Source organism: Microcaecilia unicolor, chromosome 10 (genome assembly GCF_901765095.1).
Source record: "Microcaecilia unicolor chromosome 10, aMicUni1.1, whole genome shotgun sequence".
Lineage (NCBI taxonomy): Eukaryota > Metazoa > Chordata > Amphibia > Gymnophiona > Siphonopidae > Microcaecilia > Microcaecilia unicolor.
Genome location: NC_044040.1, coordinates 220,195,032 through 220,208,900, shown reverse-complemented (window position 1 = coordinate 220,208,900; position 13,869 = coordinate 220,195,032). Strand labels below are relative to the sequence as shown.

Genomic DNA, 13,869 nt, shown 5'->3' with positions numbered 1-13,869 from the left:
CCCCCCCCTTTCCAGTACCTTAACGCTGCAGTGTTCATCCAGGCAGCCCGCAGCCTGCACTGGGGCTTTCTCCCTGAGCCTTTCCACCCAGGAAGTCCTGGTGCAGGCTGAGGGCAGCCTATGAGTTCCTCTGCCATTGCCTTGTTGACTGCAGCAAGAGGATTTTAAGGTGGGGGCAGGGGGCCCACGTCTGACAGGATGCGTACACCACTGATGTACCTTGTGTAATTAAGTCACTGATTTGCACCCGCTTCTTTTTTTCTTTTCTCCCCTTATGCTGCAGCATTTTTCCCTGCCTCCTTCCCCAGTATGAGTCAGCAGCTCTGATGACAACCCCCCCCCCTTGCAGACCCCTTTGCAGACCTCTCCCACTTCTTCCCATGCCTCACAGTGCTTCAAACCTGTGTCCTTTCTGCAGTAGCGGTCAACATACACTGTCTGCAGCCAGCCCTAGAACCTTTCCTCTGCACGTCCCGCACCTGCCCCCCCCCCCCCCCATGCAATTTCCTGTTTACGCAAGGCCATATGTGGCAGAGGAAAGGTTCCAAGGCCAGCCGTAGACATCATGTGTTGATCGCTGCTGCAATAAGGAGACAGGTTTAAAGCGTCACGGAACTGGGGAGGGAGAGGGAGAGCTGCTGGACTCATGGGGGTGGATCAGGACAGAGGTGGAAAAAAAGAAAATCTGGACCTGTAGGGAGAGGGGAAGGTCATGAAGTACCAGGGTACAAGTGGGCAGAGAGGGGGAGATGCCAAACTACCCAGAGGAGACAGAGAGCGAAGGGAGAGATGCTGAACTATGAGGGGAGAGAGTGAGAGATGTGGGAGTGTGGTCTGTGGGAGATGGAGGGAAGAGAGGGGGGAGAAATGATGAACTCACAGATGAAGGAACACATGATGTATTGGGGGGGGGAGAGAATGGAGGAGAGAGAGATGCTGGGTGGAGGGTGTAGAGAAGAGAGACAGATAGTGGACCATGTGGGAAGAATAGAAAAGATGCTAGGCCATGTTAGGCAGGGAGGGTAGAGAGAAAGAAGAAGCTGGACATGGGGAGGGAACACAGAAGGGAGATGGAGAGTATGGAGGATCATAGGGACAGGGACATAGAAGGTCACTGCTGGACAGAGAGAGGGTAGAGACACAGAGGACTAAGACTGATCTTGAGGGGATACCATCCGGTGCAGGAGATTTACTACTCTTCAGTATGTAGAACTGCCCCATTACATCCTCCAGGTTTACAGAGAATTCATTAAGTTTCTCCAACTCGTCAGCTTCGAATACCATTTCCAGCACCGATATCCCACCCAAATCTTCCTCAGTGAAGACCAAGCAAAGAATTCATTTAATCTCTCCACTACGGCTTTGCCTTCCTCAATCGCCCCTTTTACTCCTCGGTCATCTAGCGGTCCAACCGATTCTTTTGCTGGCTTCCTGCTTTTAATATACCTAAAAAAAAAATTTACTATGTGTTTTTGCCTCCAACGCAATCTTTTTTTTTTTAAGTCCCTCTTAGCTTTCCTTATCAGCGTTTTGCATTTGACTTGACATTCCTTATGTTGTTTCTTATTATTTTCAGTCAGTTCCTTCCATTTTCTGAAGGATTTTCTTTTAGCTCTAATAGCTTCCTTCACCTCACTTTTTAACCACGCCGGCTGTCGTTTGGTCTTCCATCCTCCTTTTTTAATACACGGAATATATTTGGGCTGGGCCTGATGTAAATTTTGACCCTCGCAGTCGCTCCTCTAAGTTTTTTTTTTTCACCGTTCTTCTCATTTTATCATAGTCTCCTTTTTTGAAGTTAAACGCTAACTTATTTGATTTCCTATGTATACTAAATTTGGTCTTTTCTTTATTAAGTTTGAGTCTATGATAGTTAATCCAATTATCAATTAAATGAAAGCAATTTAGGATTCTCACATTGGTCTCAGTCCAATCGTCTGAAACAGGACAAATAGCTGAGATATTGTCAGCATCTATAAAGCACTTCAGTTTGGCTTGTTCTAATATCGTTCCCAATAGAAACATGATGGCAGATAAGGACCAAATGGCCCATCCAGTCTGCCCATCCTCAGTAACCACCTCCTTTTCCTAAAAGGATTCCACATGCCTGTCCCACGTTTTCTTAAATTCTGACACAGTCTTCGTCTCCACAACCTCCACCACCCTTTCCGTGAAAGAGTATTTTCTTAATTTCCTCCTAAGCCTATTTCCTCTTAACTTTATCGTATGCCCCCTCATTACAGAGTTTTCCTTCATCTGAAAAAGGCACTCTTCCTGTGCATTAATGCCCATGAGATATTTAAGTGTTTCTATCATGTCTCCTCTTTCCCTCCTCTCTTCCAGCGCATACATGTTGAGGTTCATAAGCCTGTTCTTATATGTTTTATGTCCAAGACCGCTTACCAATTTTGCAGCTGCCCTCTGGACTGACTCCATCCTGTTTATATCTTTCCATAGGTGAGGTCTCCAGAATTGCACATAGTACTCTAAATGGGGCCTCACCAGAAACTTATACAAGGGCACTATCACCTCTTCTTTCCTGCTGGTCATCCCTCTCCTTATGCATCCAAGCATCCTTCTGGCTTTGACTTTTTCTCTCTGTTTGGAAACCTTAAGGTTATCGGACACAATCACCCCGAAGTCCCACTCTTCTTTCGTACACAGAAACACTTCACCCCCTATACTGTACCGTTCCCTTGGATTTTTGTAGCCCAAGTGCATGGCCCTGCATTTCTTAGCATTAAATCTTAGTTGCCAATTATTGGACCAGGCTTCGCTAGAGCCTTCCTCATGCAATCCTCCGGGTTGTCCAATCTTAGTTGCCAATTATTGGACCAGGCTTCGCTAGAGCCTTCCCCGTGCAATCATCCGGGTTGTCCACCCTATTACAGAGTTTTTAGTATCATCTGCAAAAAGACAAGACGACCCTTATAGAGTATCACTCACAAAGATGTTAAGAGCCGGCCTACACCACCGATAATGACTATAACATGTTAGCTTGTGGTGAAAACTGTGCACCCTCCAAAACTCACCAGAAACCCATTGTGTCCCCTTCACCCATAAGGGCTATTGTAGTAGTGTACAGTTGGGGGTAGTGGGTCTTGGGTGGGCTTTGGAGAGCTCAGCAGACAAAATAAGAGCAAGGGTGAGATGTGCACTTGGGAGTATTTATATGAAGTCCATAGCAGTGCCCCCTAGGGTGCCCCATTGCTCTCCTATGATGGCTGGGGAACCAGACTGCTAAAAAATGTTGGCCCCTCCTATATCCCAATAGCTTGATTTTTTTTTAACGTTTTTCACTTTGTGGGGTTTTTTTTTTTTTTTTTCCGAAAATGGCCTGAAAAGATAAACGCAGAGAGCACAAAGCCTTGTTACAAACTGTATTTTCGGGGGGGGGGGGGGGGGGGGGGGGGGGGGGAAGACGCTTTGCTTTTTCAAAAATGGTTACATTTGCTATTCGAATTTGAGACGTTTAGCACAGAACATCCAAAGTCTGATTTAGATGTCATATTGAAAATGCCCCTCAATTGCCTCTTTGCTTCATCCATCAAGGTGGTGCTGTCACAGAGCTGACAGCATATTTTGGGAAGAAAGACAGCTGACTTCTGGGACTGATTTACTGAAGCTTTTTTGCCCTCAGACATAGAATAGGAAAAAGAACTCTAGTAAATCACTTCTAAAAGAGCTATTGCTGATCTGGAAGGGGATTCCTCCTCCTCCTTTCTTCGCCTCCCCCCCCCCCCCCCCCCCCACCACCACAAAAGAAACATCACTGCAGACAGTATTGGAGTGGTGGGGAAGGAGAAGCGAGAGAGGTCTCGAGCACTGGTTCCTAGGTTTTTGGGCTAGCTCCTAGATTTCATAAAATGTGTTGAGGCCTGTCCTAAGGGACTTTCTGTTGCTTATACAGAGCTGGAAGTGTTTCTGAGCACAATGTTGATTTTTCAGGTGCTGCAGCCCTTTCTGGTGCCGTGACTCACACTGTCTCTACAGCCGTGATCGTCTTTGAGCTGACAGGCCAGATCTCGCACATCCTACCTGTCATGATTGCTGTGATTCTAGCAAACGCTGTAGCTCAAAGCCTTCAGCCCTCGCTCTATGACAGCATCATTCGCATTAAGAAACTGCCATATTTGCCGGAGCTGGGCTGGGGACACCAAGAGTGAGTACTTATCCGATAGTGGAGAGAGGGAAGGAGGGTGCATTGCATTTTGAATATACAGGGCAATGTGAAGACAGACGCTGGTTGGAATGAGAGAACCAGCTCACAGTTGGCTGTGAAGTTGTGATGAATACCAACGAGTTGGCAGAATTTGGGGTTGAACATTTCTGATGCAACAATGCAGTGGCAAGAGCCAGAGTGATGATGGGGTCCATAGAAAGGAGGTGGTATTGCCCAGTACAGGTTTTGGTGACACGTGGCCTATTCTCTAACCTATTGTTAAAATTATCCATGATTCCTGAAAGTTAGAAAGTGACCAGTGTAACATCCATTTTTAAAAAAGGTTCTCAGGTCATCAAGGAACTTATACACTGATGAGCCTGACGCCAGTGATAGGCAAAATGGTAGAAACTATTATAAAGAACAAAACTACTGAACACGTAGACAAACTTGGCTTAATGGGACAGAATCAATATGGATTCAGCCAAACGAAGCCTTGCCTTTCCAATTTGCTACATTGTTTTGAAGGCAGAAATAAAACGTGGATAAAGACGAGCTGGCTGATGTAGTACATCTAGATTTTCAGAAAGATTTTCACAAAGTTCCTTATGAGAGACTCATTAGGATAGGAAGCAATATCCTGTTATTGTAACGCCCCCTCAGGAGTATCCCTGGGTTTTGGGGCGCCAGCTCCATGGGTCCCTTTATATCTATCTGTCTATATATGGCACCTGGTGCCTCCACCTAAGGTAAAAGGGCAATAGTGGGTAAGATTTTCCCTCCCTTTTCCTCAGGAAAACTACAACAAAAACTTCAGTGAATTTAACTCTCTCAAGATTTTCCAGTCCTCTGTGATCTGTATTACTCTGACAGGTTTCACAAATTCCATAAAGCACAGAAACCACTCTGTATTTACTATAACCCTCTGAGCTGTGACCTGTATTTCTCTTACAGGATACACAAATTCCACAAAGCACAGATATCACCCAACCGTCTAGTGGCCAAGTCCTGCAACTTTCATTACCCCAGCACTGAAAGAAAACCCTATTTCACTATAGTAATATAGTAACATAGTAGATGACGGCAGAAAAAGACCTGCACGGTCCATCCAGTCTGCCCAACAAGATAAACTCATATGTGCTACTTTTTGTGTATACCTTACCTTGATTTGTACCTGTCATTTTCAGGGCACAGACCGTAGAAGTCTGCCCAGCACTATCCCCGCCTCCCAAACACCAGCCCCGCCTCCCACCACCGGCTCTGGCACAGACCGTATAAGTCTGCCCAGCAATATCCACGCCTCCCAACCACCAGCCCCGCCTCCCACCACCGCCTCTGCCACCTAATCTCAGCTAAGCTTCTGAGGATCCATTCCCTCGGAACAGGATTCCTTTATGTTTATCCCACACATGTTTGAATTCCGTTACCGTTTTCCTCTCCACCACCTCCCGCGGGAGGGCATTCCAAGCATCCACTACTCTCTCCATGAAAAATACTTCCCGACATATTTCCCCCCTTTAGAATCCCAGTTCTCTGGAGGCTAAACTCTGCAAGTGCAGCCTTTCAGGAAACGGTTTATCCTAGCCGTGGCCAGACTGCTATATTTGAATCTGCTATATGTGGATCTTCCATTATATTTGCCTGACTCGTTTTCTTTTTTAGATAATTTTGGACAGACTATTTTGAAATTCTCTTTTTGGTTTTAGTTAAACTTAAGAGACAGTTGACTTCATGTTTATTGTATAGGACTGCTTTGATCTAGAATTCTCTTCCTATTATAATTAGATCATCAAAGTATTACTTGACTTTCAGATAATAAAAATGTTAATAAAATGATATTAAAAAAATATGTGAGGCTTTTTAAAAATGTTTTGTACCTTATTTATAATTTCCCAATTTATCTTGGTTTTTAGTCTTTTTGTTATCCGCACTGAACTGCAAAGGTTTTGTAGAATACAAGCTTAATGTGAAATGTAATTGTAATCTATTCCAATCCACAATTTACACTCCTGATTTTCAACTCCCATATCCCATCACAGAACTCAGCCAGCTCTCCTAGGCCACCCTAAGTTTCCACCTAAGCATAAGAATATAAGCGTTGCCATACTGGGACGGACTGAAGGTCCATCAAGCCCAGTATCCTGTTTCCAACAGTGGCCAATCCAGGTCACAAGTACCTGGCAAGATCCCAGTACAGTAAAACCAAAATTTATTCTGTTTATCCTGGAAATAAGCAGTGGATTTTCCCAAATCCATCTTAATAATTGCTTATAGACTTTTCAATTAGGAAATTATCCAAACCTTTTTTTAAACCCTACTAAGCTAACTGCTTTTGCCACATTCTCTGGCAGTGAATTCCAGAGTTTAATTACACATTGAGTGAAGAAACATTTTCTCCGATTCGTATTAAATTTACTACTTTGTAGCTTCATCGCTTGCCCCCTAGTCCTAGTATTTTTGGAAAGATTAAACAAGAGATTCACGTCTACCTGTTCCACTCCACTCATTATTTTATAGACCTCTATCATATCTCCCCTCAGCCACCTTTTCTCCAATTTGAAGAGCCCTAGCCGCATTAGCCTTTCCTCATAGGGAAGTCGTCCCATCCCCTTTATCATTTTCGTCACCCTTCTCTGTACCTTTTCTAAATCCACTATATCTTTTTGAGATGCGGTGACCAGATTTGAACACAATATTTGAGGTGCGGTCGCACCATTGAGCAATATAAAGGCATTATAATGTCCTCATTTTTTATTTCCATTCCTTTCCTAATAATACCTAACATTCTATTTGCTTTCTTAGCCGCCGCCACACACTGAGCAGAGGGTTTAAACATATCATCAATAATGACACCTACATCCCTTTCCTGGGCAGTGACTCAAAAAGCAGTGATTTCAGCACAGCATCAGGATGAAGCATTTGCTTGACCGTCAAAAACACCTCTACTGTGCCTGCACCATTTGTGTCTTTCTTTAAATGACTCCAATCAATTTAAATTTTAGTGTTTATATTCATTTTATTTGTACACTTTGATCACAGCTAGTGATCCCCTTACACACAATAAAGTAAGTAATATGCATATGCTTGACTCAAGAACATACTGAATTAGACCAATGGTCTATCTAGCCCAGTATCCTGCTTCCAACAGTAACTAATTCAGGTCACAAGTACCTGGTAGAATCTCTTCTCCTACATAAGCATGGGTTAAGGAGACAAAGCCAACATGGATTTAGTGAAGGGAATTCTTGCCTCACCAATCTATTACATTACTTTGAAGGGGTGAATGAACATGTGGATAAAGGTGAGCCCGTTGATATTGTGTATCTAGATTTTCAAAAGGCGTTTGACAAAGTACCTCATGAAAGACTCCTGAAGAAATTAGAGTATCATGGGAAAGGAGGTAATGTCCTATTGTGGATTAAGAACGGGTTAAAAGATAAAAAAAAACCCAGAGTAAGATTAAATGATCAGTATTCTTAACGAAGAAGGGTAGATAGTGGGGTACCATAGGGGTCTGTGCTGGGACCGCTGCTTTTTAACATATTTATAAATGATCTAGAGATGGGAATAACTAGTGAGGTAATTACATTTGCTGATGACACAAAGTTATTTAAAGTTGTTAAATTGCAAGAGGACCTTAAGGGATTGGGAGACTCGGATCCAAATGGCAGATGACATTTAATGTGAGCAAGTGCAAAGTGATGCATGTGGAAAAAAGGAACCCAAACTATAGCTACATAATGTAAGGGTCCAGATTAGAGGTCGCCACCCAGGAAAAGTTTGAGTATATTTCCATTCTGAGGTGAGGTAGAAGGGAGTTCATTGTTTGGGACCTATATAACTTAAGGCGGTTTCACTGGAGATTTGAAGGCACATTGATGAGGGAATTGGAAGACACAGGTGTGAGCTGTTGGAGGAATGAAGGGTGTGGTTTGGGACACAGGGAATGAGTAGGTGGTTATTGTAATTTGGAACAATAGGCAGATGGCCTTTGAAGACCAGAAGCAGAATTTTGAATTGGATCTTTGAGACAGGAAGCCGATATGTTTAATTTGTAAAAGCTAAATGACATAGTCGAACTGATGTGTGTTATGAATTAGTTTCAAGATCATAGATTGTATCAATTGAAGATACTTAAGAGAGTGCAAAAGTAAGCCAGAGAGCAGTGGGTTACAATAATCAAGATGAGGAATAAACAGAAAGATAATCCGAGATCGAATACAGCTCAGCGGGAGTAAGTAATGAATGGCATGAACTCTGTGACGGGCAAAGAAGGAAACTCACAGTATGTGATTAATGTGAGGTTTGAATGTAAGACTAGGGTCAAAAGTGACACAGGGAATCTGTACCAAATGTTTAAAAAGTGGGTAATGGTTGTCAGTGATATTTGGTTAATCACTTAGGTTTCTTGAGATCAACATTTGGTGTTTGCTTGTGACTCATTTATTGATTTTACAACATGTACGTTGGTCTTTTCTCTCCTTTTTAATATCTCCTCTCCCACCCCAGCCCCCCTGTGCAGCATCTCCCCTTCTTTTCCCTAGAGTGGATAATCCAGATGCAGACTTCGTGCTGAAGCCATGAGATCACATGTACTGGATGCTTAAGAAAGCCAAATGCAGTATTCAGACTAAAATGAATTTTATTGGCATAATAATTTGAACATATTTGTTTCAGATTTTCTATTGCACTCTGTCTGAGAAGCAGCCTGAGCAGTTTATAATTCTAACATTCAAAGGATAGAAAGGAATGCCGAAATACAGATAGGACTGAAACCAACCTTAAAGTGAATAAAATCCTAAATAATCCACTGAAAAGAAAAAAAAAAAGAATAATAACAGCAACAGAACTCAGATTGTGCACAGTGGACACCAAACACCTGCTGAAAATAGTAGGTTTTTAATCCAGTATTAAATTTGATAAAGGAATATTCAGCACACAGATGTAAGAGTAAATCATTCCATAATTTAGAGGCCAAAGAAAAAAGCATGCTGAATGCCATGTTAATTGGAAAGTGGCACAGTGAGGGGCAGGAAGGACCAATCGGAGGCCATTGAGAGATCAAGGCTCGCCCAGGAAAATAAGAAGTGCTCAATACAGATAAGTAAGGAGGAATCCATGTAGAACGAGCCTTATGTGTTAGGAGAGAATCTTAAACTGGATCCTAAATGGTACAGGAAGCCAATGAAGTTTGATAAATTATGGAGTGATGTGGCCATACTTCTCGCATGACAGGGAAAGCGAGTTGCCATGTTACATGAGAAATGGAGCCTTTTCAGCAAAGTATGAACAGTACTAGCACACAAAACATTACAGTACATGTTGCCAAAACCTATCTGGCTGCCTCCTACCCTGCCTCTTCTTTCTAGCTGTGCCTCCTTTCCTTTTCCTCTTTCTCCTCCTCTTCGTCACTAGGAGTAGCCTAGTGGTTAGTGCAGTGGACTTTGATCCTGGGGAGCTGAGTTCGATTCCCACTGCAGCTCCTTGTGACTCTGGGCAAGTCACTTAACCCTCCATTGCCCCAGGTACAAATAAGGACCTGTGTATAACATGTAAACCACATTGATATGTAACCTCAGAAAGTTCCATTTCCCTTTCCCCCTTTCCCTTATGACATCACAATATCAGAAGTGAGCCAAATATCAGGCAATCAAGCCATTGTGACATCACTGATGAGGTTGGCTGTTATTGGTGGAATGAGTGGAGGAGTAGCCTAGTGGTTAGTGCTGTGGACTTTGATCCTGGGGAACTGGGTTCGATTCCCACTGCAGCTCCTTGTGACTCTGGGCAAGTCACTTAACCCTCCATTGCCCCTGGTACAAAATAAGTACCTGAATATATGTAAACCGCTTTGAATGTAGTTGCAAAAACCTCAGAAAGGCGGTATATCAAGTCCCATTTCCCTTTCTCGCCAGGCCTATAGTGGATTCTCTTTGCTTTCCTGCAGGAAGTATAACATCCGTGTGGAAGACATAATGCTGAGGGATGTCCCCTACATTACTCTGAGCTGTCAATATCGTGGCCTACAGAAGATTCTCCAGAACACTCAACTTAAAGCTCTGGCCCTGGTCGAATCAGCAGGTAAGATCCATCCCAAACTACTTTCCTCTCTGCCCCTCCTGTTCCACAGGCCTCCAGAGGTTTGATTGAAATCATTAGCTGGGAACAAGCCCCTTCTTCCCCACTCTCCAAGACTGACTGGTGGCTATGGTGAGGTAAGAAGTTGTGATGCACACCTGCCCCCCCCCCCAACTCGGAAGCCACCACAGGCAATGAAGGAGTCGAGAAGTAACACGCATCCCTATTCTCACACTCACAGACTATTGATAGAGGTCACAGGCACCATTTTGAACCTGGAACTGACACAGGCAACAGTGACTGGAGATCACTGCTGCCCACTCTACCTAGACCAGCAGAGCGTCCTTTAGTTAGGCCCAAGAGGGGCTTACATGGAGGTAGACAGTCTTGAAGAGAGGGTGGATGCTCTTTGGGGTGGGTGCGAGCCTTCAGAAGGGGTGTGTCTGCCGGGGTGGGAGTCAGGAGGGGGGGATGCACTTTAGGGATGCACTTTAGGGGGGTCATAAGAACTTAAGAATTTGCCATACTGGGTCAGACCAAAGGTCCATCTAGCCGAGTATTCTGCTTTCAACAGTAGCAAATCCAGATCACAAGTACCTGCCATTAACATTCCATGAGACAAGTTTAGTATCAACTGTTGATATACGAGCCATTAATAGATGAAATAACACACAATAGAAATATATACCATGGGGATACATGACACAGACAAACCACAGATATTGACGTAAGCAAAACTCTGATTGTTGTATATGAAACTTGATGAAAAACAAAAATTCTGAGTGTAAGATAAACATCAATTAATTTTTTTAAAAAGACGGCAAAGAGAGCAAAAAAGAATAAACTAGCTCAGCCTGGGAAAATTGAAAAAGATGAAAGAACTGAACACCTCCAGGAAAGGTGAAGTGATAAAAACTCAAATCCTTAGAAAAAGAGCAAGGAAAAATTGCATTAACAGAGAGAACCTGTCAGCCCAACAGTTTGCACTAATCTGGATTAAAATGTAACAGTTGTACGAGGATGCTGACAAACCTAAATCATCTTATGGAAAAATATCATAAAATGAGCTGTAAGCATAACATGTGTATGGATTTATAGTATGCAACCTTATTAGAACTTTTAATTAAACAGCTTTAAATTGTAAGAGAAAACCAGTGCGTTTTTCCTAGCAAAAAAGGTGCCGGTACTCAAATGCTAGGCTACCCTTCAGGGGTGGGGTGATCACTGAGGGACTCATCCCACAATAGCCAAGCCCCCTGCAACCAGTCACAAAATCTATGACAAGGCAGAATTGTTGAGTAGAGCCTGAGCTCTACTTGGGGTCCATGGGTCAATTTTTGCAGACAATGGAAAAGGTGCCGGTACTCAGTACCCCCAAGTACCCCCTCAAAAAAAGCCCTGGAGAAAACACTTATAGTAATGGAATATTAATCATTCATGAACAGCAAGCAGACTATTTTGAAAAAGGCTGCATGTGGAAACCAGTTTTAAATGATGGTTGCAGCAAAGTCTGAAAAATGATGCAAGCAGTAAGACGACCTGTAGGGAACAAAAAAAAACGTACATAAGTAATGCCACACTGGGAAAAGACCAAGGGTCCATCGAGCCCAGCATCCTGTCCACGACAGCGGCCAATCCAGCCAAGGGCACCTGGCAAGCTTCCCAAACGTACAAACATTCTATACATGTTATTCCTGGAATTGTGGACTTTTCCCCAAGTCCATTTAGTAGTGGTTTATGGACTTGTTCTTTAGGAAACCATCTAACCCCTTTTTAAACTCTGCTAAGCTAACCGCCTTCACCACATTGTCTGGCAACGAATTCCAGAGTTTAATTACGCGTTGGGTGAAGAAACATTTTCTCCGATTTGTTTTAAATTTACTACACTGTAGTTTCATCGCATGCCCCCTAGTCCTAGTATTTTTGGAAAGCGTGAACAGACGCTTCACATCCACCTGTTCCACTCCACTCATTATTTTATATACCTCTATCATGTCTCCCCTCAGCCGTCTCTTCTCCAAGCTGAAAAACCCTAGCCTCCTTAGTCTTTCTTCATAGGGAAGTCGTCCCATCCCCGCTATCATTTTAGTTGCCCTTCGCTGCACCTTTTCCAGTTCTACTATATCTTTCTTGAGATGCGGCGACCAGAACTGAACACAATACTCAAGGTGCGGTCGCACCATGGAGTGATACAATGGCATTATAACATCCTCACACCTGTTTTCCATACCTTTCCTAATAATATGCAACATTCTATTCGCTTTCCTAGCCGCAGCAGCACACTGAGCAGAAGGTTTCAATGTATTATCGACGACGACACCCAGATCCTTTTCTTGGTCCGTAACTCCTAACGTGGAACCTTGCATGACGTAGCTATAATTCGGGTTCTTTTTTTCCCACATGCATCACCTTGCACTTGCTCACATTAAACGTCATCTGCCATTTAGCCGCCCAGTCTCGTAAGGTCCTTCTGTAATTTTTCACAATCCTGTCGTGAGTTAACTCCACTGAGGTGTCCTAGAAGACTAGTACTGGAGAGGTCAACCAGCCATTCCATTTGAAGCACATTGAGGAACGTTTGACTCAAAAGACATCATGTTGCTATTGAAATTCACTTTCGTTTTAGCTGGATATTGAAGTCCATAGCGGGATCCTAAATCCTTGAGGCGCTGACACAGTTGCAAAAACTGTTTCCTTTTTAAAACTGAAGGATCACAGCTGCTGTGTCGAGTCTTTTTGTACCTTCAATAAACATCACTTCATTGAACAGATACATTGCCCTAGTGGTTTTTGGAAGTGGCTACTTTTGCACCCTACTTCTTGGTTTGCTGCCTTACTGTGTGGTAGTGCACATCTGTGCATGTTAGTGAGTGATATTACTGCACCTCAGTACACACATAATGCATGTCAGTACATGTTAGCATGTAGTAGTAATGCACGTCAGCGCATGTTAGCATGTGATAATGCATGTCAGTTCATGTTAGTGTGTGGTAATGCACATCAGTACGTGTTAGCGTATGATGATAATGCACGTCGGTTCATGTTAGCCTGTGATAATGCACGTCGGTTCATGTTAGCCTGTGATAATGCACATCGGTTCATGTTAGCGTGTGATAATGCATGTCAGTTCATGTTAGTGTGTGGTAATGCATGTCAGCGCATGTTAGGGGTCATAATGCACATTGGTACTTGTAACTGTCTGGTAATACACATCAGTACATGTTAGCATGTGATAATGCATGTCAGTTCATGTTAGCATGTAGTAGTAATGCACGTCGGCGCATGTTAGCATGTGATAATGCATGTCAGTTCATGTTAGTGTGTGGTAATGCACATCAGTACGTGTTAGCGTATGATGATAATGCACGTCGGTTCATGTTAGCCTGTGATAATGCACATCGGTTCATGTTAGCGTGTGATAATGCATGTCAGTTCATGTTAGTATGTGGTAATGCATGTCAGCGCATGTTAGGGGTCATAATGCACGTTGGTACTTGTAACTGTCTGGTAATGCACATCAGTACATGTTAGCGTGTGATAATGCATGTCAGTTCATGTTAGTGTGTGGTAATGCATGTCAGCGCATGTTAGGGGTCATAATGCACGTTGGTACTTGTGACTGTCTGGTA

At 43.3% G+C, this 13,869-nt stretch overlaps 1 protein-coding gene across 2 annotated transcripts in view; it reads left to right on the top strand.

The window, feature by feature from the left end:
• CLCN2 (chloride voltage-gated channel 2) overlaps window positions 1–13,869 on the top strand; it is a 101,682-nt gene that overhangs the window by 63,415 nt on the left and 24,398 nt on the right. For both annotated transcript variants that reach the window (XM_030216501.1, XM_030216502.1), the window contains 2 exons: window positions 3,949–4,162; window positions 10,110–10,243. In XM_030216501.1, the coding sequence (XP_030072361.1) occupies window positions 3,949–4,162; window positions 10,110–10,243 (348 nt within the window). The remainder of the gene's footprint in view (window positions 1–3,948; window positions 4,163–10,109; window positions 10,244–13,869) is intronic.